Genomic DNA, 24,752 nt, shown 5'->3' with positions numbered 1-24,752 from the left:
AATTCACATCCAGTGGGACGCCAGTGACAATGCTGACTGAGAAACCTTGGAGAGGATCTCAGAAGATGGGGGGGGGGGGGGGGTTGTTCCCGCTGTAACATTACACACAGTTTGAATAGTAACACTGTGTTTGAATATGGAGCCAGTGTACTGCTCGTGGTACACTTACCACAGTTTGAGGATCACTGTATTGAACAATTGCCTATGTATTTGATTGTGTAATTTTTCACACACTCTGTAAAAATCTTTTTGTAGATTTTACATTTAAAAAATTGGCACAACTGCAACTTATTGTTTGTTTTTACACCATATTACTGTTAATTGCAAAGAAAAAACTGGTAGAACTGCGGGAAACACAAAGGACATAAGACACAGGAACTGGGACGACACACAGAGAGAGAGCAAGTACCCAAGAAGGGGGCCAGAGACGCGATAGCTTGCTGTAAACAGAGAACTACGTTCCGGCGCCAGATCTTCGGGTCCGCTGGTATTTATACTGCTCGCCTTCAAAAAATATGCAAATGCAGTACATGTATTTTTTTGGAAATAAAAAATACATTAAGTGGGAAAAGATCAAGTACTTTATTTCCAGGCATTCGTGGGCCACATAAAATGATGGCTTTGAGTTTGACACCTGCGCCCGAGGAGATCAGTCACAGGAAGGAACTTGTTATGGATTGATATACGTCCCATTTGGAGGGCCACCTGGTCCAGTTTCACATCCGGTCTTCTCCTCGCTGCAGTTCTCCTTGGTGTGTGAGAGATCCTGGTTGGCGGACCTGAATCAAGTCATCCTGGCAAGCGGACTCTTCGTTGGAGCGTTCATCACCGGCTTCATGGCAGACAGGTGGGTGTCCTTTCCAACATTATTTGGGGGGGATGTAACAATCCCCCGAGGATTTTGCCGACTTATTTTGTGATTTTTGAAGGCTAAAAAAGGGCTGGACTTGGGCTTGTACGGTATACCGGTACTAGTATATTACCGCAATATTAATAAATCATATTGGGTACTATACCGCCTCTAAAAAGTACCGGTCCCCAGCCCCTTCTTTTAACGGGCGTGAAGGCACGTCGTCTGGGGCAGACTTGTCAGGGGTTGCGCGGGCCGGACTTGTGGGGGTTCGGGTGGAGGTGATCGTCTGGTTCTCGGTGGGCAGTGGTCGCTGTCCCGCCGGCTTGTGTATGTCACCGACCTGACTGCGCCTAGAAATTATGTCCATAAAAGTTATGAACCGAATCGGTGACATAGAACTGCCCTGGCGGAGTTCGACCCTCTCTGGGAACTGGTCCGACTCACTGCCGGCAATGCGGACCAAGCTCTGACACCAATCAAACAGGGAACAGACCACCACAATCAAGCGCTCAGATACGCCGTGCTCTCTAGGACTTGCCGAGGGACACGTGGGAATGGCGTGGCGGAGGTGGGAGAGTGGCCGTGCCAGAAACCTGAGGGTTCCTGGTTCAATCCCCACCTTCTACCAACCACGTCACGTCCGTCGTGTCCTTAAGTAAGACACTTCACCCTTGCTCCCGATGGATCGTGGTCAGGGCCTTGCATGGTAGCTCCCGCCATCAGTGTGTGAATGGGTGAACGTGGAAGTAGTGTCAAAGCGCTTTGAGTACCTTGACGGTAGAAAAGCGCTATACAAGTACAACCTATTTACCATTTTACAGGGTTTACAAGTCCACAAAGCATATGTAGACTCCTGCCGAGAATACAGACCTGGTCCACAGTTTCACAACAAGGGCGAAAACCAAGCTACTCCTTCTGGGTCCTAGGTTTAATGATCTGACATAGCCTCCCCTCCAGTACACGTGACAGAAAGACATTTAAGTGCTACCAGGACAAATTAGTTCGGCTAAAAACGTTGACGATTGGGCAAAGCCGATTGAATTTGCGAAATCCTGCAGGTAAATGAATGAGTTATACTTGTATGCCATGCAAGGAACTAACCACCACCCATGAATTGATTAACGTGGACCCCGACTTAAACAAGTTGAAAAACTTATTCGGGTGTTACCATTTAGTGGTCAATTATACGGAATATGTACTGTACTGTGCAATCTACTAATAAAAGTATCAATCAATCAATCAATCAGGAGCAGGGGTGAAGTGTCTTGCTCTAGGACACAACGGATGTGACGAGGTTGGTAGTAGGCGGGGATTTAATCAGGAATCCTCAGGTTGCTGGCACTGCCACTCTCCCAACTGTGCCACACCGTCCCCAAAAAGAATATAGACCCGGGCCTCAGTTCCACAACCAGGGCGAAAACCACACTACTCCTTCAGGGTCCTAAGTTTAACTATCTGGCATTGCTTCCCCTCCAGTACACCTGATAGAAGGACATTTAAGTGCTGCCGGGACAAATTCGACAGTCAAAAGCCTTCTACAAGTCCACAAAGCACATGTAGACTCCTGCCGAGAATGTAGACCTGGGCCACAGTTTCACAACCAGGGCGAAAACCGCACTAATCCTCTTGGGTCCTAGGTTTAACTATCTGGCATAGCCTCTCCTCCAGTACACCTGATAGAAGGACGATTCGATCGGCTAAAAACGGCGACGATTGACCAAAGTCTGTTGAATTGTGCGAAATCCTGGAGGGAGCGATCCATTCCCCGCAGAGATTCAATGAGTGAATGTTGTCCCACGGGTTTGGCAGGAAGCCAGGTTTTATCGCCTTCACGGTCTCTCTCACCGTCCCCAAAAAGAATACAGACCTGGGCCACAGTCTCACAACCAGGGCGAAAACCGCACTAATCCCCTTGGGACCTAGGTTAAACTATTTGGCATAGCCTCTACTCCAGTACACCTGATGGAAGGACGATTCGATCGGCTAAAAACGGCGACTATTGACCAAAGTCGGTTGAATTTTGCGAAATCCTGGAGGGAGCCATGTATTCCTCGCAGAGACTCAAGGAGTGAATGTTGTCCCACAGGTTCGGCAGGAAGCCTTCACGGTCTCTCTCACCGTCCCCAAAAAGAATATAGATTAGGGCCACAGTTTCACAACCAGGGCGAAAACCGCACTAATCCTCTAGAGTCCTAGGTTTAACTATCTGGCATAGCCTCTACTCCAGTACACCTGATAGAAGGACGATTCGATTGGCTAATAACGTCGATGATTGACCAAAGTCGGTTGAATTTTGCGAATTCCTGGAGGGAGCGATCCATTCCCCGCAGAGATTCTATGACTGAATGTTGTCCCACAGGTTCGGCAGGAAGCCATTTTTTATCTCCTTCACGGTCTCTCTCACCGTCCCCAAAAAGAATACAGACCTGGGCCACAGTCTCACAACCGGGGCGAAAACCGCACTAATCCTCTAGGGTCCTAGGTTTAACTATCTGGCATAGCCTCTCCTCCAGTACACCTGATGGAAGGACGATTCGATCGGCTAAAAACGTCGACGATTGACCAAAGTCGGGTGAATTTTGCGAGATCCTGGAGGGAGCCATGCATTCCCCGCAGGGATTGAATGAGTGAATGTTATCCCACAGGTTCGGCAGGAAGCCATGTTTTATCTCCTTCACGGTCTCTCTCAGCGTCCCCAAAAATAATACAAACCTGGGCCACAGTTTCACAACCAGGGCGAAAACCGCACTAATCCTCTAGGGTCCTAGGTTTAACTATCTGGCATAGCCTCTACTCCAGTACACCTGATGGAAGGACGATTCGATCGGCTAAAAACGTCGACGATTGACCAAAGTCGGTTGAATTTTGCGAAATCCTGGAGGGAGCGATCCATTCCCAGCAGAAATTCAATGAGTGAATGTTGTCCCACAGGTTCGGCAGGAAACCAGGTTTTATCGCCTTCACGGTCTCTCTCACCGTCCCCAAAAAGAATACAGTCTTGGGCCACAGTTTCACAACCAGGGCGAAAACCGCACTAATCCTCTTAGGTCCTTGGTTAAACTATCTGGCATAGCCTCTCCTCCAGTACACCTGATAGAAGGACGATTCGATCGGCTAAAAACGGCGACGATTGACCAAAGTCGGGTGAATTTTGCGAGATCCTGGAGGGAGCCATGCATTCCTCGCAGAGATTCAATGAGTGAATGTTATCCCACAGGTTCGGCAGGAAGCCATGTTTTATCGCCTTCACGGTTTCTCTCAGCGTCCCCAAAGGGAATACAGACCTGGGCCACAGTTTCACAACCAGGGCGAAAACCGCACTAATCCCCTTGGGTCCTAAGTTTAACTATCTGGCATAGCCTCTCCTCCAGTACACCTGATGGAAGGACGATTCGATCGGCTAAAAACGTCGACGATTGACCAAAGTCGGTTGAATTTTGCAAAATCCTGGAGGGAGCGATTCATTCCCCGCAGAGATTCGATGAGTGAATGTTCTCCCATAGGTTCGGCAGGAAGCCATGTTTTATCGCTTTCACGGTCTCTCTCAGCGTGGCTGGGGTGGCTGGGGTGGCTGGGGTGGCTGTGGTGCGGTCGCCCCACACCGTTCCCAAAAAGAATACAGAGCTGGGCCACAATTTCACAACCAAGGTGAAAACCGCACTAATCCCCTTGGGTCCTAGGTTTAACTATCTGGCATAGCCTCTCCTCCAGTATATCTGATAGTAGGACGATTCGATTGGCTAAAAACGTCGACGATTGACCAAAGTCGGTTGAATTTTGCAAAATCCTGGAGGGAGCGATCCATTCCCAGCAGAAATTCAATGAGTGAATGTTGTCCCACAGGTTCGGCAGGAAACCAGGTTTTATCGCCTTCACGGTCTCTCTCACCGTCCCCAAAAAGAATACAGACCTGGGCCACAGTTTCACAACCAGGGCAAAAACCACACTAATCCTCTTGGGTCCTAGGTTTAACTATCTGGCATAGCCTCTACTCCACTACACCTGATGGAAGAACGATTCGATCGGCTAAAAACGGCGACTATTGACCAAAGTCGGTTGAATTTTGCGAAATCCTGGAGGGAGCCGTGTATTCCTCGCAGAGATTCAATGAGTGAATGTTGTCCCACAGGTTCGGCAGGAAGCCGTGTTTTATCGCCTTCACGGTCTCTCTCACCGTCCCCAAATAGAATACAGACCTGGGCTACGGTTTCACAACCAGGGCGAAAACCGCACTAATCCTCTTAGGTCCTAGGTTAAACTATCTGGCATAGCCTCTACTCCAGTACACCTGATAGAAGGGCGATTCGATCTGCTAATAACGTTGACGATTGACCAAATTCGGTTGAATTTTGCGAAATCCTGGAGGGAGCCATATATTCCCCGCAGAGATTGAATGAGGGAATGTTATCCCACGGGTTTGGCAGGAAGCCATGTTTTATCGCCTTCTCGGTCTCTCTCACCGTCCCCAAAAAGAATACAGACCTGGGCCACAGTTTCACAACCAGGGCGAAAACCCCACTAGTCCTCTTGGCTCCTACACTTAACTATCTGGCATAGCCTCTACTCCAGTACACCTGATAGAAGGACGATTCGATCGGCTAATAACGTCGACGATTGACCAAAGTCGGGTGAATTTTGCGAGATCCTGGAGGGAGCCATGTGTTCCTCGCAGAGAGTCAAGGAGTGAATGTTGTCCCACAGGTCCGGCAGCAAGCCGTGTTTTATCGCCTTCACGGTCTCTCTCAGGGTGGCTGTGGCGCGGTCGCGCCACACCGTCTCTAAAAAGAATACAGACCCAGGCCACAGTTTCACAACCAGGGCGAAAACCGCACTAATCCTCTTAGGTCCTAGGTTAAACTATCTGGCATAGCCTCTACTCCAGTACACCTGATAGAAGGATGATTCGATCGGCTAAAAACGTCGACGACTGACCAAAGTCGGTTGAATTTTACGAAATCCTGGAGGGAGCCATATAATCCTTGCAGAGATTCAATGAGTGAATGTTGTCCTACGGGTTTGGCAGGAATCCAGGTTTTATCACCTTCACGGTCTCTCTCACCGTCCCCAAATAGAATACAGACCTGGGCTACGGTTTCACAACCAGGGCGAAAACCGCACTAATCCTCTTAGGTCCTAGGTTAAACTATCTGGCATAGCCTCTACTCCAGTACACCTGATAGAAGGACGATTCGATCGGCTAAAAACGGCGACGATTGACCAAGGTCGGTTGAATTTTGCGAATTCCTGGAGGGAGCCATGTATTCCTCGCAGAGATTCAATGAGTGAATGTTGTCCCACAGGTTCGGCAGGAAGCCATGTTTTATCTCCTTCACGGTCTCTCCCACCGTCCCCAAAAAGAATACAGACCTGGGCCACAGTTTCACAACCAGGGCGAAAACCGCACTAATCCTCTTAGGTCGTAGGTTTAACTATCTGGCATAGCCTCTACTCCAGTACACCTGATGGAAGGACGAGTCGATCGGCTAAAAACGTCGCCGATGGGCCAAAGTCTGTTAAATTTCGCGAAATCCTGGAGGGAGCCATGTATTCCTCGCAGAGACTCAAGGAGTGAATGTTGTCCCACGGGTCCGGCAGGAAGCCGTGTTTTATCGCCCTCACGGTCTCCCTCAGCGTGGCCGGGGTGGCTCTGGCGCGACAGCGCCACACCATCCCCAAAAAGAATATAGACCTGGGCCACAGTTTCACAACCAGGGCGAAAACCACACTAATCCCCTTGGGTCCTAGGTTTAACTATCTGGCATAGCCTCTACTCCAGTACACCTGATGCAAGGACGATTCGATCGGCTAAAAACGTTGACGATTGACCAAAGTCGGTTGAATTTTACGAAATCCTGGCGAGAGCCGTGTATTCCTCGCAGAGATTCAATGACTGAATGTTGTCCCACAGGTTCGGCAGGAAGCCGTGTTTTATCGCCTTCACGGTCTGCCTCAGCCTGGCCGGGGTGGCTGTGGCGCTGTCGCCATGGTACCCGCTGCTGCTGGCATTCCGCTTCCTGCAGGGCTTCTTCGCCAAGGGCGCATTGACGGCATGTTACGTCCTCAGTAAGCATCGGCGCTGGTTATCATGAGCATCGGTATCGGTATCATTATTCATCATAACCCCCGTTGTCGCATCCAGTGTTTGAATTCTTCAGCTCCAACAACAGGAAGTTTGTGTCCTTGGTGTGTCGGACGTCCTACTCCGTCGGCATGGCGGTCCTGCCCGGCCTGGCCTACTTTGTGTCCTCCTGGAGGACTCTGCAACTTGTCATCAGTGCACCTTGCTTCCTCTTCATCTCCTACTACTGGTAACTCCAATACCGTTTGATGATTCTTAATCTGCATTCCAAACACTTCCGTGTGGTCTGGATCAGAGGTGTTAAACACACCCCTAGAGCAGTCTTTTTCAACCACTAGTGTACCGTGCTGCGATGAGGTGGCGACTTGTCCAGGGTGTACCTCGCCTTCCGCCCGATTTTAGCTGAGATAGGCGCCAGCACCCCCCGCGACCCCAAAAGGGAATAAGCGGTAGAAAATGGATGGATGGATAGTGTGCCGTGGGAGATTGTCTAATTTCCCCTATTAGGCGTTAAAAAAATTTTTTGCAAACCAGTAATTATATTTGGCAAATGATATTTGGCGGTATAGCTCGGTTGGTAGAGTGGCCGTGCCAGCAACTCGGGGGTTGCAGGTTCGATTCCCACTTAGTCACTGCCGTTGTGTCCTTGGGCAAGACACTTTACCCACCTGCTCCCAGTGCCACCCACACTGGTTTAAATGTAACTTAGATATTGGGTTTCACTATGTAAAGCGCTTTGAGTCACTAGAGAAAAGCGCTATGTAAATATAATTCACTTCACTTCACTTCACTACTTGCCAACCCTCCTGGATTTTCCGGGAGACTCCCGAAAATCAGTGCCTCTCCTGAAAACCTCCCAAAAAAATGTTCTCCCGAAAATCTCCCGAAATTCAGGCGGAGCTGGAGGCCACGTCCCCTCCAGTTCCATGCGGACCTGAGTGACGTGTATAAAGAGCGTGTCTGCCAGATGACGTTATAACTGTAGAATGATCGAGGGCGAGTTCTTGGTTTCTTATGTGGGTTTATTGTTAGGCAGTTTCATTAACATCCTCCCAACGCTGTAAAACAACACACAACAACAGCAGTCCGTTTTCGTCTACCGTAAAGCAGTTCGTCTGCCAAACAGCAATGTTGTGACACTCTTAAACAGGACAATACTGTCATCTACTGGACATGCATATGGTTAGAAAAACAAGGATGGGCAATTCAACTCTTAACTCGACAATGAGTAGATGAGTGTTATGTGTGTGTAAATGCGTAAATAAATGAACACTGAAATTCAAGTACTTTTTTATTTACATATATATATATATATATATATATATATATGAAATACTTGACTTGGTGAATCTATGAATCTAGCGGTAAATAGCTAGCTATCATTGCACACGATTCACGCTCTCGTTGCCAGCTAGCGATTAGCGCTCTAGTTGTCAGATATCGATTTGCGCTGTAGTTTCCAGCTAGCAATAAGTGCGTTGGTTGTCAGCTAATGAACAGTGCACTTGTTGCGACTAGCGCTAAACACGCTAGTGGGCAGCTAGCGATTAGAGCGCTAGTTGCCAGCTATCTATTAGCTTTCTAATTGCCAGCTGCAGATTAGAGCGTTAGTTGCCAGCTAGCGATTAGCAGCACGATACTGTTATTATTTGAATACAGTTAGTATTGCACAATAACAAGGTACCTTTAGGACAAGTATAATGTAAACACTTTGAACATTTTCTTCAAACATGGTCGAAAACAAACATCATAAATATTATGTAGATTCACCCGGTCACCACAATTAGTGTTCAAGTTTCCTGCTAGCGATTAGCGGCACAATACTGTTATTATTTGAATACAGTTAGAATTGCACAATAACAAGGTACCTTTAGGACAAGTATAATGTAGATACTTTGAACATTTTCTTCAAACATGGTCGACAACAAACATCATAAATATTATATAGATTCACCCGGTCACCACAACTAGTGTTCAAGTTGCCAGCTAGCGATTAGCGGCACAATACTGTTATTATTTGAATACAGTTAGTATTGCACAATAACAAGGTACCTTTAGGACAAGTATAATGTAGATAATTTGAACATTTTCTTCAAACATGGTCAAAAACAAACATCATAAATATTATATAGATTCACCCGGTCACCACAATTAGTGTTTAAGTTGCCAGCTAGCGATTAGCGGCACAATACTGTTATTATTTGAATACAGTTAGTATTGCACAATAACAAGGTACCTTTAGGACAAGTATAATGTAGATAATTTGAACATTTTCTTCAAACATGGTCAAAAACAAACATCATAAATATTATATAGATTCACCCGGTCACCACAATTACTGTTCAATTTTCCCGCTAGCGATTAGCAGCTCAATACTGTTATTATTTGTATATGGTTAGTATTGGACAATAACAGGGTACCTTTAGGACAAGTTTAATGTAAACACTTTGAACATTTTCTTCTAACATGTTCAAAAACAAACATCTTTAATATTATATAGATTCACCCGGTCACCACAATTAGTGTTCAAGTTTCCTGCTAGCGATTAGCAGCACAATACTGTTATTATTCGAATATGGTTAGTATTGCACAATAACAGGGTACCTTTAGGACAAGTATAATGTAAACACTTTGAACATTTTCTTCAAACATGGTCGAAAACAAACATCATAAATATTATGTAGATTCACCCGGTCACCACAATTAGTGTTCAAGTTTCCTGCTAGCGATTAGCAGCATAATACTGTTATTATTCGAATATGGTTAGTATTGCACAATAACAAGGTACCTTTAGGACAAGTATAATGTAGATACTTTGAACATTTTCTTCAAACATGGTCGAAAACAAACATCATAAATATTATGTAGATTCACCCGGTCACCACAATTAGTGTTCAAGTTTCCTGCTAGCGATTAGCAGCATAATACTGTTATTATTCGAATATGGTTAGTATTGCACAATAACAAGGTACCTTTAGGACAAGTATAATGTAGATACTTTGAACATTTTCTTCAAACATGGTCGAAAACAAACATCATAAATATTATACAGATTCACCCGGTCACCACAATTAGTGTTCAAGTTGCCAGCTAGCGATTAGCGGCACAATACTGTTATTATTTGAATACAGTTAGTATTGCACAATAACAAGGTACCTTTAGGACAAGTATGATGTAAATACTTTGAACATTTTCTTCAAACATGGTCAAAAACAAACATCATAAATATTATATAGATTCACCCGGTCACCACAATTAGTGTTCAAGTTTCCTGCTAGCGATTAGCAGCATAATACTGTTATTATTCGAATATGGTTAGTATTGCACAATAACAAGGTACCTTTAGGACAAGTATAATGTAGATAATTTGAACATTTTCTTCAAACATGGTCAAAAACAAACATCATAAATATTATATAGATTCACCCGGTCACCACAATTAGTGTTTAAGTTGCCAGCTAGCGATTAGCGGCACAATACTGTTATTATTTGAATACAGTTAGTATTGCACAATAACAAGGTACCTTTAGGACAAGTATAATGTAGATACTTTGAACATTTTCTTCAAACATGGTCGACAACAAACATCATAAATATTATATAGATTCACCCGGTCACCACAACTAGTGTTCAAGTTGCCAGCTAGCGATTAGCGGCACAATACTGTTATTATTTGAATACAGTTAGTATTGCACAATAACAAGGTACCTTTAGGACAAGTATAATGTAGATACTTTGAACATTTTCTTCAAACATAGTCGAAAACAAACATCATAAATATTATAAAGATTCACCCGGTCACCACAATTTGTGTTCAAGTTTCCTGCTAGCGATTAGCAGCACAATGCTGTTATTATTCAAATATGGTTAGTATTGCACAATAACAAGGTACCTTTAGGACAAGTATAATGTAGATAATTTGAACATTTTCTTCAAACATGGTCAAAAACAAACATCATAAATATTATATAGATTCACCCGGTCACCACAATTAGTGTTTAAGTTGCCAGCTAGCGATTAGCGGCACATTACTGTTATTATTTGAATACAGTTAGTATTGCACAATAACAAGGTACCTTTAGGACAAGTATAATGTAAATACTTTGAACATTTTCTTCAAACATGGTCAAAAACAAACATCATAAATATTATATAGATTCACCCGGTCACCACAATTAGTGTTTAAGTTTCCTGCTAGCGATTAGCAGCATAATACCGTTATTATTCGAATATGGTTAGTATTGCACAATAACAGGGTACCTTTAGGACAAGTTTAATGTAAACACTTTGAACATTTTCTTCTAACATGTTCAAAAACAAACATCATTAATATTATGTAGATTCACCCGGTCACCACAATTAGTGTTCAAGTTTCCTGCTAGCGATTAGCAGCTCAATACTGTTATTATTCAAATATGGTTAGTATTGCACAATAACAAGGTACCTTTAGGACAAGTTTAATGTAAATACTTTGAACATTTTCTTCAAACATGGTCAAAAACAAACATCATAAATATTATATAGATTCACCCGGTCACCACAATTAGTGTTCAAGTTTCCTGCTAGCGATTAGCAGCTCAATACTGTTATTATTCAAATATGGTTAGGATTGCACAATAACAAGGTACCTTCAGGGGACAGTTTTATGTAAAAAACCTTGAAGATTTTCTTCAGATATGGTGAAAAACGAACATCTTAAATATTATATAGATTCACCCGGTCACCACAGTCGGTACTTACCCACTCGGTAAAATCGGTAAAGACACTGTAACGATTTATAAGTCAGAAAAGTGTAAAATCATCAGAGGTCTTCTTTAAGATTGCACGTTCAGTAATGACATTAACTAGATTTCAATTAAAAGCATTTACCCGACTCTGGGTTTTTAAGGCTAGTTCCAGAATCCCCACGCTGGCTTTTTGCTCAAAAGAGGACCTCGGAGGCCATGAAGACCGCGTCGGACATCGCCAAGCGCAACGGACGAAGTCTGCCGCAAAACTTCCAAGAGGTATGTTCATTTCTAGCAGTTCAACATAGGAACTTGGAACCCCGTCACAGTTCTTAATTGTTCACTTTCCAGATCGTTCCTCTGGACGAGGAGAAAGAAGTCCATCCTGTATCGGTCCTGGACTTGGTGAGGACACCTTTGATCAGGAGAAACACTCTCATTCTCACCTACGCCTGGTGAGGGACTTTGATGACTTTATGGACCAAACTCAACCAATCCAAGGTTGAAAGGACTTCCTGGCTTCGGTTTTAACTTTGCCCTGATTTCCTCCGCCCAGGTTCACAAGCAGCATTGTGTTCCATGGCCTGGTTTTACGCCTGGGAATAACAGGTGATGACCATTTCTTGGACTTCTTCATCTCCGCGCTGGTGGAACTTCCTACGGGCCTCATTTTCTACCTTCTGGTTGACAGAATTGGTCGACGCTCACTGATGACCGCCACCAACTTAACCGGAGGCCTCGCCTGCCTCGTAGTGCCCTTTGTCCCCTCCGGTAAGTTTGGTCTCCTGAATTATGTTTCTTTCCTCGGGTAAGTCAGTTTACTTGTGGCTGTTGGTCTACTTCAGTGGGTTAGTCTCCTCTGGGATGTTAAACGTGTCGGCTAAGGTTGTCTCCTAAGGTATATTAAAGTACTTGGGTAAGGTTCCTCAGGTAGGTTAGTCTCTTCGGGTAAGTTGGTCTCTTTAGGTAGGTTTTTCTCTTTGGGTACGTAGTTTTCCCAAATATATTTGTGTGCTCCTGGGGTAAGTTTGTTTTCTCAGGTAAGTTAGTCTCTTCGGATAGGTTAGTCTCTTTAGGTAGGTTTTTCTATTCGTGTTGGTTAGTTTCCTCGGGTATGTTATACTACTCAGGTCGGTTAGTCTCTTCGGGTAAGTTAGTCTCTTTAGGTAGGTTTTTCTCTTTGGGTACGTCAGTCTACCCGAGTAGGTTAGTTTCCTCAAATATATTTGTCTGCTCCTGGGGTAGGTTTGTTTTCTCAGGTAAGTTAGTCCCTTCAGATAGTTTAGTCTCTATAGGTAGGTTTTTCTATCCGGGTTGGTTAGTTTCCTCTGGTATGTTATACTACTCAGGTCGGTTAGTTTCTTCAGGTAAGTTAGTCTCTTTAGGTAGGTTTTTCTCTTTGGGTACGTCAGTCTAGGTAGGTTAGTTTCCTCAAATATATTTGTCTGCTCCTGGGGTAAGTTTTTTTTCTCAGGTAAGTTAGTCCCTTCAGATAGTGTAGTCTCTTTAGGTAGGTTTTTCTATTCGGGTTGGTTAGTTTCCTCGGGTATGTTATACTACTCAGGTCGGTTAGTCTCTTCAGGTAAGTTAGTCTCTTTAGGTAGGTTTTTCTCTTTGGGTACGTCAGTTTTCTCAAATATATTTGTCTGCTCCTGGGGTAGGTTTGTTTTCTCAGGTAAGTTAGTCCCTTCAGATAGTGTAGTCTCTTTAGGAAGGTTTTTCTATTCGGGTTGGTTAGTTTCCTCAGGTATGTTATACTACTCAGGTCGGTTAGTCTCTTCTGGTAAGTTAGTCTCTATAGGTAGGTTTTTCTATTCGGGTTGGTTAGTTTCCTCGGGTATGTTATACTACTCAGGTCGGTTAGTCTCTTCAGGTAGGTTAGTCTCTTTAGGTAGGTTTTTCTCTTTGGGTACGTCAGTCTAGGTAGGTTAGTTTCCTCAGGTATGTTATACTACTCAGGTCGGTTAGTCTCTTCAGGTAAGTTAGTCTCTTTAGGTAGGTTTTTCTCTTTGGGTACGTCAGTCTAGGTAGGTTAGTTTTCTCAAATATATTTGTCTGCTCCTGGAGTAGGTTTGTGTTCTCAGGTAAGTTAGTCCCTTCAGATAGTGTAGTCTCTTTAGGTAGGTTTTTCTATTCGGGTTGGTTAGTTTCCTCAGGTATGTTATACTACTCAGGTCGGTTAGTCTCTTCAGGTAAGTTAGTCTCTATAGGTAGGTTTTTCTATTCGGGTTGGTTAGTTTCCTTGGTTATGTTATACTGCTGAGGTCGGTTAGTTTCTTCAGGTAAGTTAGTCTCTTTAGATAGGTTTTTCTCTTTGGGTACGTCATTCTAGGTAGGTTAGTTTCCTCAAATATATTTGTCTGCTCCTGGGGTAGGTTTGTGTTCTCAGGTAAGTTAGTGTCTTCAGATAGGTTAGTCTCTTTAGGTAGGTTTTTCTCTCAGGGTTGATTGGGTTCCTTGGGTGTGTTGTACTACTCAGGTCGGTTAGTCTCCTCAGGTATGTTGTTCTCTTTGGGTACATCAGTCTATTCGGGTAGGTTAGTTTCCTCAAATATGTTTGTCGTCTATGGTATGTTAGTTTCCTCAGGTAGGTTACTCTCTTCAGGTATGTTACTCTCTTCAGGTAGGTTAGTCTCTTCTGGTAGGTTATTCTCTTCAGGTAGGTTTTTCTCTTATGGTATGTCAATTTACACAGGTAGGTTAGTTTCCTCAAATCTACTTGTGTTTTTGATTGATTGATTGATACTTTTATTAGTAGATTGCACAGTTCAGTACATATTCCGTACAATTGACCACTAAATGGTTTTTCAACTTGTTTAAGTCGGGGTCCACGTTAGTCAATTCATGGTACAATTCTAGTATGTTAGTTTCCTCGGGTAGGTTTGTCTCCAATAGCATTTTAGTTTCCTCAGGTAGGTTAGTCTCCTCAGGTAGGTTAGTCACTTCAGGTAGGTTTTTCTCTTAGGGTATGTCTGTTTCCTCAAATATATTTTTCTGCTCTAGTATGTTAATTTCTTCCGGTAGGTCTGTTTTCTCAGGTAAGTTAGACTCTTCAGATAGGTTAGTCTCTTTAGGTAGTTTTTTCTCTTAGGGTATGTCAGTTTACTTGGGTAGGTTAGTTTCCTCGGGTATGCTGTTCTCTTTGGGTACGTCAGGCTCCCCGGGTGGGTTAGTTTCATCAAATATATTTATCTCCTCCACTTTGATAGTTGCCTCAGGTAGGTTAGTCTCATCAGGTAAGTTAGTCTCTTTAGGTAAGTTAGTCTCTTTAGGTAAGTTAGTCTCTTCAGGTAGTTTAGTCTCTTCTGGTAGAGTTTTCTCTTTGGGTACGTCAGTCTTCACAGGACTGGACTCTCAAATATAATTGTCTCCTCGGGTATGTTAGTTTCCTCGGGTAGGTTTGTCTTCTGTTCAGTAGGGTTAGTCTCTTTAGGTAGGTTATTCTAATCTAGTTGTCTCCTCAGGTATGTTAGTCTCCTTGGGTAGATTTGTCTCTTTAGGTAGGTTTTTAAAATATAGTTTTCTCCTCAAGTATGTTAGTCTCCTTTGGTAGATTTGTTTCCTTAGGCATGTTATGCTACTCGAGTAAGTTAGTCTATTCAGGTAGGTTTTTCTCTTTGGGGTACGGTAGTCTACTCAGGTAGGTTAGGTTCCTCAAATATATTTGTCTCCTGTAGAATTTTAGTTTCCTCAGGTCGGTTTTTCTTTTTAGGTAGGTTAGTCTCTGGAGGTAGGTTTTTGGAATGTATTGGTCTCCTCGGGTATGTTAGTCTCCTCAGCTAGGTTTTTTTCCTCAGGTATGGGATTCTTCTTCGGTAGGTTAGTCTCCTCAGGTATGCTGTTCTCTTTGGGTACATCAGTCTACTTGGGTAAGTTAGTCTCCTCAGGTATGTTGTTCTCTTTGGGTACGTCGGCCTACTCGGGTAGGTTAGGTTCCTCAAATATATTTGTCTCTTATAGAATGTTAGTTTCCTCGGGGAGGTTTTTCTGCTCAGGTAGTTTAGTCTCTTTAGGTAGGTTTTTCAAATATATTTGTCTCCTCGGGTAGGTTAGTCTCTTCAGGTATGCTGTTCTCTTTGGGTACATCAGTCTACTCGAGTAGGTTAATTTCCTCAGGTATGTTTTACTACTCGGGTAAGTTAGTCTCCTTAGGTATGTTTTTCTCTTGGGGTACGTCAGCCTACTTGGGTAGGTTAGGTTCCTCGAATATATTTGTCTCCTATAGAATGTTAGTTTCCTCAGGTAGGTTTTTCTGCTCAAGTAGGTTAGTCTTTTTAGGTAGGTTAGTCTCTTTAGGTAGGTTTTTCAAATATATTTGTCTCCCTGGGTATATTAGTCTCCTCGGGTAGGTTTGTTCCCTCAAGTATGTGATTCAACTCAGGTAGGTTAGTCTCCTCAGGTATGCTGTTCTCTTTGGGTACATCAGTCTACTCGAGTAGGTTAATTTCCTCAGGTTAGTTTTACTACTCGGGTAAGTTAGTCTCCTTAGGTATGTTGTTCTCTTTGGGTACGTCAGCCTACTTGGGTAGGTTAGGTTCCTCGAATATATTTGTCTCCTATAGAATGTTAGTTTCCTCAGGTAGGTTTTTCTGCTCAAGTAGGTTAGTCTTTTTAGGTAGGTTAGTCTCTTTAGGTAGGTTTTTCAAATATATTTGTCTCCCTGGGTATATTAGTCTCCTCGGGTAGGTTTGTTCCCTCAAGTATGTGATTCAACTCAGGTAGGTTAGTCTCCTCAGGCATGCTGTTCTCTTTGGGTACATCAGTCTACTTGGGTAGGTTAGGTTCCTCAAATATATTTGTCTCCTGTAGAATGTTGGTTTCCTCGAGTAGGTTTTTCTTCTCAGGTAGGTTAGTTTCTTCAGGTAGGTTAGTCTCTTTAGGTAGGATTTTCAAATATATTTGCCTCCCCGGGTAGGTTACTCTCTTCAGGTATGCTGTTCTCTTTGGGTACATCAGTCTACTCAGGTAGGTTAATTTCCTCAGGTTAGTTTTACTACTCGGGTAAGTTAGTCTCCTTAGGTATGTTGTTCTCTTTGGGTACGTCGGCCTACTCGGGTAGGTTAGGTTCCTCGAATATATTTGTCTCCTATAGAATGTTAGTTTCCTCGGGTAGGTTTTTCTGCTCAAAGTAGGTTATTCTTTTCAGATAGGTCAGTTTCTTTAGGTAGGTTTCTCAAATACTATTTGTCTCCCTGGCTATATTAGTCTCCTCAGGTAGGTTTGTTTCCTCAAGTATGTGATTCAACTCGGGTAGGTTAGTCTCCTCAGGCATGCTGTTCTCTTTGGGTACATCAGTCTACTTGGGTAGGTTAGGTTCCTCAAATATATTTGTCTCCTGTAGAATGTTGGTTTCCTCGAGTAGGTTTTTCTTCTCAGGTAGGTTAGTTTCTTCAGGTAGGTTAGTCTCTTAAGGTAGGATTTTCAAATATATTTGCCTCCCCGAGTAGGTTACTCTCTTCAGGTATGCTGTTCACTTTGGGTACATCAGTCTACTCGAGTAGGTTAATTTCCTCAGGTATGTTTTACTACTCGGGTAAGTTAGTCTCCTCAGGTATGCTGTTCTCTGGGTACGTCAGCCTACTCGGGTAGGTTAGGTTCCTCCAATATATTTGTCTGCTGTAGAATGTTAGTTTCCTCGGGTAGGTTTTTCTGCTCAAGTAGGTTAGTCTTTTTAGGTAGGTTATTCTCTTTAGGTAGGTTTTTCAAATATATTTGTCTCCCTGGGTATATTAGTCTCCTCAGGTAGGTTTGTTTCCTCAAGTATGTGATTCAACTCGGGAAGGTTAGTCTCCTCAGGCATGCTGTTCTCTTAGGGTACATCAGTCTACTTGGGTAGGTTAGGTTCCTCAAATATATTTGTCTCCTGTAGAATGTTGGTTTCCTCGAGTAGGTTTTTCTTCTCAGGTAGGTTAGTTTCTTCAGGTAGGTTAGTCTCTTTAGGTAGGATTTTCGAATATATTTGTCTCCTCGGGTAGGTTAGTCTCTTCGGGTATGCTGTTCTCTTTGGGTACATCAGTCTACTCAGGTAGGTTAATTTCCTCAGGTTAGTTTTACTACTCGGGTAAGTTAGTCTCCTTAGGTATGTTGTTCTCTTTGGGTACATCAGCCTACTCGGGTAGGTTAGGTCCCTCAAATATATTTGTCTCCTATAGAATGTTAGTTTCCTCGGGTAGGTTTTTCTGCTCAAGTAGGTTAGTCTTTTTAGGTAGGTTAGTCTCTTTAGGTAGGTTTTTCAAATATATTTGTCTCCCTGGGTATATTAGTCTCCTCAGGTAGGTTTGTTTCCTCAAGTATGTGATTCAACTTGGGAAGGTTAGTCTCCTCAGGCATGTTGTTCTCTTTGGGTACATCAGTCTACTTGGGTAGGTTAGGTTCCTCAAATATATTTGTCTCCTGTAGAATGTTGGTTTCCTCGAGTAGGTTTTTCTTCTCAGGTAGGTTAGTTTCTTCAGGTAGGTTAGTCTCTTTAGGTAGGATTTTCAAATATATTTGCCTCCTCGGGTAGGTTAGTCTCTTCAGGTATGCTGTTCTCTTTGGGTACATCAGTCTACTCAGGTAGGTTAATTTCCTCAGGTATGTTTTACTACTCTGGTAAGTTAGTCTCCTTAGGTATGTTGTTCTCTTTGGGTACGTCAGCCTACTCGGGTAGGTTAGGTTCTTCAAATATACAGGTATTTGTCTCTTCAGGTATGTTAGTTTCTTTGGGTAGATTTATCTTCTCGGGTAGGTTAGTCTCTTCAGGTAAGTTAGTCTCTTTTGGTAGGTTTATCAAATATTTGTCTCCTCGGGTAGATTTCTCTTCTCGGGTAGGTTAGTCTCCATGTTTGTCTTCTCGGCTAGGTGGAACTGACGCTGGCACCCTCCCGTGATGTCTTCCGGAATAAATCCCTTAGCAACCTGTCGCCATTGACCCTGTTTTGTGTCTTCACTAAAGATTTGTCCTGGTTGAAAAAGGCCATCGTGAATATCGGGAGGCTTGCCATCGCTGTCGGATTCGAGACAGTCAACTTCGCAAACACAGAGATGTACCCGACTACTCTGAGGTATGAAACTGGATTGCTGTAGATTAACTATTTGAATTGTATTTGCTATCTAGAAAAGCACAATAGCCCGCTTAAGAGAGCAGACAATCAGTTTTGCAACCCAGCTTTGATAAAGGCAATGAAGAGTATTCCAAAGGTCATATTGAGTAGTTAAGACGAGTACTCACATAAGGTTTCATTGTTGTAGTAGTGATATTAAAGTAGGGAAATCTGGTGCTGTGGTATGGTAGTTATGTAAGGACGTTATATAGTGAATAATATTCTTGGATGGTCGTTATCCTTATATGGCGTCATCTACAACTGGTAGTCCATGCTAACATGCAAGTCTTTTTGCTTCCTCGTCCTTAGAAACGTGGGTGTGTCCGTGTGTTCGTCGGCCAGCGACGCCGGAGTCATTGTGGCCCCGTTGCTGCTCTACAGGCTCTCAAAAATCTGGCAGGAGCTGCCACTTCTGGTCTTTGGTACGTCAAACAACGTCCTCGCACCTCAGACACGATTTAAACCTGGGTTTTGTTTTGTTTTTCCTGTTGCAGGAGTTATGTCGGTGGTTTACAGCGGCTTGGTGAGATTGCTGCCTGAGATGAAGGGAGTCGCCCTGCCAGAGACCGTCGACGATATGGAGAACCTCAGACGGTGGGTTTACTTGAAATTATGGAAATACATTAAGAGGGGAGCACACATAAAAAATCAAGTCCCAAGTTCCACTCGTCTTTTTGATGAGATTGTCGTGTAGTCTGACGAGTGTTGAGAGTGAATTTGTTCTGATAGTACTGGACACAGAAACCGGAGGAACTTCGGAGGCAGCATGCATCGGACAATGATTCATCATCCACAGATCAGGCAAAATACAAAAGTACAGGAAGGAATCAGAATCAGAAATACTTTATTAATCCCCGAGGGGAAATTGAAATCTTTAGCACAATCCCATTCAAGAACAGAGAAACATTACAGGGAGACAGAACAGGATTAAATATTACAGGGGGACAGAACAGGATCAAATATTACAGGGAGACGGAACAGGATTAAACATTACAGGGAGACAGAACAGGATTAAACATTACAGGGAGACGAAACAAGATTAAACATTACAGGGAGACAGAACAGGATTAAACATTACAGGGAGACGAAACAGGATTAAACATTACAGGGAGACAGAACAGGATCAAACATTACAGGGAGACAGAACGGGATCAAACATTACAGGGAGACAGAACAGGATCAAACATTACAGGGAGACACAACAGGATCAAACATTACAGGGAGACACAACAGGATCAAACATTACAGGGAGACACAACAGGATCAAACATTACAGGGAGACAGAACAGGATTAAACATTACAGGGAGACAGAACAGGATCAAACAATACAGGGAGACGGAACAGGATCAAACATTACAGGGAGACAGAACAGGATCAAACATTACAGGGAAACAGAACAGGATTAAACATTACAGGGAGACAGAACAGGATCAAACATTACAGGGACACAGAACAGGATCAAACATTACAGGGAGACAGAACAGGATTAAACATTACAGGGAGACAGAACAGGATTAAACATTACAGGGAGACACAACAGGATCAAACATTACAGGCAGACAGAACAGGATTAAACATTACAGGGAGACAGAACAGGATCAAACATTACAGGGAGACCGAACAGCATCAAACATTAAAGGGAGACAGAACAGGATTAAACATTACAGGGAGACAGAACAGGATTAAAAATTACAGGGAGACACAACAGGATCAAACAGTACAGGGAGACAGACAAGATCAAACACAACAGGATTAAACATTACAGGGAGACAGAACAGGATCAAACATTACAGGGAGACAGAACATGATTAAATATTACAGGGAGACAGAACAGGATTAAACATTACAGGGAGACAGAACAGGATCAAACATTACAGGGAGACAGAACAGGATCAAACATTACAGGGAGACAGAACAGGATCAAACATTACAGGGAGACAAAACAGGATCAAACATTACAGGGAGACAGCACAGGATCAAACAGTACAGGGAGACAGAACAGGATTAAACGTTACAGGGAGACAGAACATGATTAAACATTACAGGGAGACAGAACAGGATCAAACATTACAGGGAGACGGAACAGGATCAAACATTACAGGGAGACAGAACAGGATCAAACATTACAGGGAAACAGAACAGGATTAAATATTACAGGGAGACAGAACAGGATTAAACGTTACAGGGAGACAGAACAGGATTAAACATTACAGGGAGACAGAACAGGATCAAACATTACAGGGAGACGGAACAGGATCAAACATTACAGGGAGACAGAACAGGATCAAACATTACAGGGAAACAGAACAGGATTAAATATTACAGGGAGACAGAACAGGATTAAACATTACAGGGAAACAGAACAGGATCAAACATTTCAGGGAGACAGAACAGGATCAAACATTACAGGGAGACAGAACAGGATCAAACATTACAGGGAGACGGAACAGGATTAAACATTACAGGGAGACAGAACCGGATTAAACATTACAGGGAGGCAGAACAGGATTAAACAATATAGGGAGACAGAACAGGATTAAACATTAGAGAGAGACAGAACAGGATCAAACATTACAGGGAGACAGAACAGGATTAAACATTACAGGGAGAAAGAACAGGATCAAACATTACAGGGAGACAGAACAGGATTAAACAATACAGAGAGACAGAACAGGATTAAACATTACAGAGAGACAGAACAGGATCAAACAGTACAGGGACACAGAACAGGATCAAACATTACAGGGAGACAGAACAGGATCAAACATTACAGGGAGACAGAACAGGATTAAATATTACAGGGAGACATAACAGGATCAAACAGTACAGGGACACAGAACAGGATCAAACATTACAGGGAGACAGAACAGGATTAAACATTACAGGGAGACAGAACAGGATTAAACATTACAGGGAGACACAACAGGATCAAACATTACAGGCAGACAGAACAGGATTAAACATTACAGGGAGACAGAACAGGATCAAACATTACAGGGAGACCGAACAGCATCAAACATTAAAGGGAGACAGAACAGGATTAAACATTACAGGGAGACAGAACAGGATTAAACAATACAGGGAGACAGAACAGGATTAAACATTACAGGGAGACAGAGACAGGATCAAACATTACAGGGAAACAGAACAGGATCAAACATTACAGGGAGACAAAACAGGATCAAACATTACAGGGAGACAAAACAGGATCAAACATTACAGGGAGACAGAACAGAATTAAACATTACAGGGAGACAGAACCGGATCAAACATTACAGGGAGACAGAACAGGATCAAACATTACAGGGAGACAGAGCAGGATCAAACATTACAGGGAGACAGAACAGGATCAAACATTACAGGGAGACACAACAGGATCAAACATTACAGGGAGACAGAACAGGATTAAACAATACAGGGAGACAAAACAGGATCAAACATTACAGGGAGACAGAACAGGATTAAACATTACAGGGAGACAGAACCGGATCAACCATTACAAGGAGACACAACAGGATCAAACATTACAGGGAGACGGAACAGGATCAAACATTACAGGGAGACAGAACAGGATCAAACAGTACAGGGACACAGAACAGGATCAAACATTACAGGGAGACAGAACAGGATTAAACATTACAGGGAGACAGAACAGGATTAAACATTACAGGGAGACACAACAGGATCAAACATTACAGGCAGACAGAACAGGATTAAACATTACAGGGAGACAGAACAGGATCAAACATTACAGGGAGACCGAACAGCATCAAACATTAAAGGGAGACAGAACAGGATTAAACATTACAGGGAGACAGAACAGGATTAAACAATACAGGGAGACAGAACAGGATTAAACATTACAGGGAGACAGAGACAGGATCAAACATTACAGGGAAACAGAACAGGATCAAACATTACAGGGAGACAAAACAGGATCAAACATTACAGGGAGACAAAACAGGATCAAACATTACAGGGAGACAAAACAGGATCAAACATTACAGGGAGACAGAACAGGACTAAACATTACAGGGAGACAGAACCGGATCAACCATTACAAGGAGACACAACAGGATCAAACATTACAGGGAGACGGAACAGGATCAAACATTACAGGGAGACAGAACTGTAATCAGCCTCCTCCAATTTGAAAATGATGACAGTGTCACTCGTGACGTGACGAGTTTGACCCGGTGGAAATTCTAGGCATATGCTAATTATTTGACCAAACGAGTTTGATCCGGCGGAAATTCTAGACATGCGCTAATAAAAATATTTTGCGAAATCCTGAGCCGGCGGTAATGTTAAGCATGCGCTAATTATTTTGTGAAACGAGTTTGACCCGGCAGTAATTCTAGGCAGGCGCATACTATATACCCGGCGGCAATTCAAGGAAATAGGGTAAATTGGTGTGTTCCCAAGATGTGTAAAGCCAAGGAAGCACCGTGCAGGTAAGAAGTATTTAATGTAATGGGAAATGCCTCGAAAACATAGAGAAAGCTAAACTGATCAGGTCAACCGAATGCTGGAGAACAGGAAAAACTTACTCACAAGACAAGCGGCAGGAGAAGTATTAAAGATGAATGTATTAAACAAATGTATTAAGGTAGCTGGAGACTGTTGGCATTCAGGTAATTCAGTCCACTAAAGATGTGTGTGTGTACCTCGCTTAATAGGTGACACCATTTGTAAATAGCTGGTCTCAGCAGGTCTAATGTCCGCTCCTACATGTTTGTCATTTCTTACAGGAAACAGAACCAACACAAGCACACAAGCGACGTATCCACGTGATGAGATTTCTGCTCTTTTCCATATTCAAGGTGACCATGTCCTCAGTACTCCTGGGGTCTGCATGTTGGAGATGTGTCGAACATGCAGGAAGTTATGGAATTATTAGCAGTCTGTCTGTAAGTCAGTCATATAGGAAAACTACTTCAAAAACTTATGGGCTGACTTCATGAAACTTTCAGGAAATGTGATGTTTCCAATTGTTGCTATGGTGATTGCCCTAGGCTAAATTTAGGCCCTAAAATGGATTTAATCGGAGCCTCTTATTATTACATTTTAAGCACTTTTTATTCGTAGGAAACAATTTTTATACTATTTCTATTTAATTAAATTTTTCTTATTTGATTTTTTTTTGGACTAAAGAAGAGATTATTACATTTTGGGGCCGATCCGGATCATATACACAATGTAACTTTAAAGGGGAACTGCACTTTTTTTTTTGTAAATTTGCCTATTGTTCACAATCATTATGAGAAACCAAAACACATCTTTTCTTAATTTTTTTTTAAATGATTTTAAAAATGATTAATAAAAACACTTGAAATATGCAGCTAGTGGGAGACACCGTTGTAGCCTTCAAAGCCCGCCAAAACAATAAATAAAAAATCCTTCATTAACATTTTTTATACACACTGCCAGTATATATATATATATATATATATATATATATATATATATATATATATATATATATACATATATATATATATATATATATATATATATATATATACATATATATATATATATAACTTTTGTAGTAACAGACATCTTCATAACAATATGTAATATGTACAATATACACACTGCAAGTATATATATAATGTAGTAATAGACACCTTCAAAACAATATGTAATATGTACAATATACACACTGCAAGTATATATATATAAAATCTAGTAACAGACACCTTCATAACAATATGTAAAATGTACAATATACACACTGAAAGTGTATATATATATATATAATGTAGTAACAGACACCTTCAAAACAATATGTAATATGTACAATATACACACTGCAAGTATACATATATATAATGTAGTAACAGACACCTTCATAACAGTATGTAATGTGTACAATGTACACACTGCAATTATATATATATAATGCAGTAACAGACACCTTCATAACAATATGTAATATGTACAATATACACACAGCAAGTATATATATAATGTAGTAACAGACACTTTCATAACAATATGTAATATG

General features: G+C 42.3%; 1 protein-coding gene across 1 annotated transcript in view; it reads left to right on the top strand.

Annotated features, from left to right (window-relative positions):
- Positions 1-24,137, top strand: part of slc22a3 (solute carrier family 22 member 3) — a 31,383-nt gene extending 7,246 nt beyond the window's left edge. The window contains exons 3-12 of the mRNA XM_061894152.1: positions 744-847; positions 6,762-6,916; positions 6,993-7,161; positions 11,821-11,938; positions 12,011-12,114; positions 12,216-12,430; positions 18,594-18,702; positions 19,051-19,163; positions 19,236-19,335; positions 23,494-24,137. Of these exons, the coding sequence (XP_061750136.1) occupies positions 744-847; positions 6,762-6,916; positions 6,993-7,161; positions 11,821-11,938; positions 12,011-12,114; positions 12,216-12,430; positions 18,594-18,702; positions 19,051-19,163; positions 19,236-19,335; positions 23,494-23,536 (1,230 nt within the window). The 3' untranslated portion in view covers positions 23,537-24,137. The remainder of the gene's footprint in view (positions 1-743; positions 848-6,761; positions 6,917-6,992; positions 7,162-11,820; positions 11,939-12,010; positions 12,115-12,215; positions 12,431-18,593; positions 18,703-19,050; positions 19,164-19,235; positions 19,336-23,493) is intronic.
- Positions 24,138-24,752: the final 615 nt, after the last annotated feature.

The sequence above is a fragment of the Nerophis ophidion genome, linkage group LG03 (assembly GCF_033978795.1).
Source record: "Nerophis ophidion isolate RoL-2023_Sa linkage group LG03, RoL_Noph_v1.0, whole genome shotgun sequence".
Lineage (NCBI taxonomy): Eukaryota > Metazoa > Chordata > Actinopteri > Syngnathiformes > Syngnathidae > Nerophis > Nerophis ophidion.
Note: the sequence above shows the minus strand (reverse complement) of the source record. Positions and strands in the feature narration are given on the sequence as shown.